The sequence below is a fragment of the Apaloderma vittatum genome, unplaced genomic scaffold (genome assembly GCF_000703405.1).
Source record: "Apaloderma vittatum isolate BGI_N311 unplaced genomic scaffold, ASM70340v1 scaffold24975, whole genome shotgun sequence".
NCBI classification, from domain to species: Eukaryota; Metazoa; Chordata; class Aves; order Trogoniformes; family Trogonidae; genus Apaloderma; species Apaloderma vittatum.
In genome coordinates this window covers 2,575-2,923 of record NW_009718001.1, presented here as the reverse complement: position 1 = coordinate 2,923, position 349 = coordinate 2,575, and the positions used below count along the sequence as shown (strand labels likewise).

At 56.7% G+C, this 349-nt stretch overlaps 1 protein-coding gene across 1 annotated transcript in view; it reads right to left on the bottom strand.

Annotated features, from left to right (window-relative positions):
• Nucleotides 1–241: 241 nt before the first annotated feature.
• Nucleotides 242–349, bottom strand: part of LOC104274476 (V-type proton ATPase subunit B-like) — a gene marked incomplete at its 5' end in the record, with an annotated part of 2,640 nt that continues 2,532 nt past the window's right edge. Inside the window, one exon of the mRNA XM_009870120.1 lies at nucleotides 242–339. Coding sequence (XP_009868422.1) covers nucleotides 242–339 — 98 coding nt within the window. The remainder of the gene's footprint in view (nucleotides 340–349) is intronic.

Sequence of the window (349 nt, the reverse complement as noted above, 5' to 3'; positions counted from 1 at the left end):
ATGTTCTGGGCTCCCCTAGAACTCTACAAAAACATTCTGGGCTCCCCTAGAACCTCATGGAAATGTTCTGGGCTCCCCTAGAACCCCAATGGAGATGTGCTGCGCTCCCCTAGAACCCCACAAAAATATTCTGGGATCCCCTAGAACCCCATGGAAATATTTTGGGCTCCCCTAGAACCCCATGGAGATGTTCTGGGCAGGCAAGGGAGGTGCAGGAGAAGGGAGATGCTGGGGGTCCAGTTCAGTGCCGGGGCTGGGGTCCGGCCACCCGCTCCTCACCCTGGGTGACAAACTGCTTCTCGAACTTCTGCAGGAACTCCAGGTAGAGCAGGTCGTCGGCTGAGAGAGC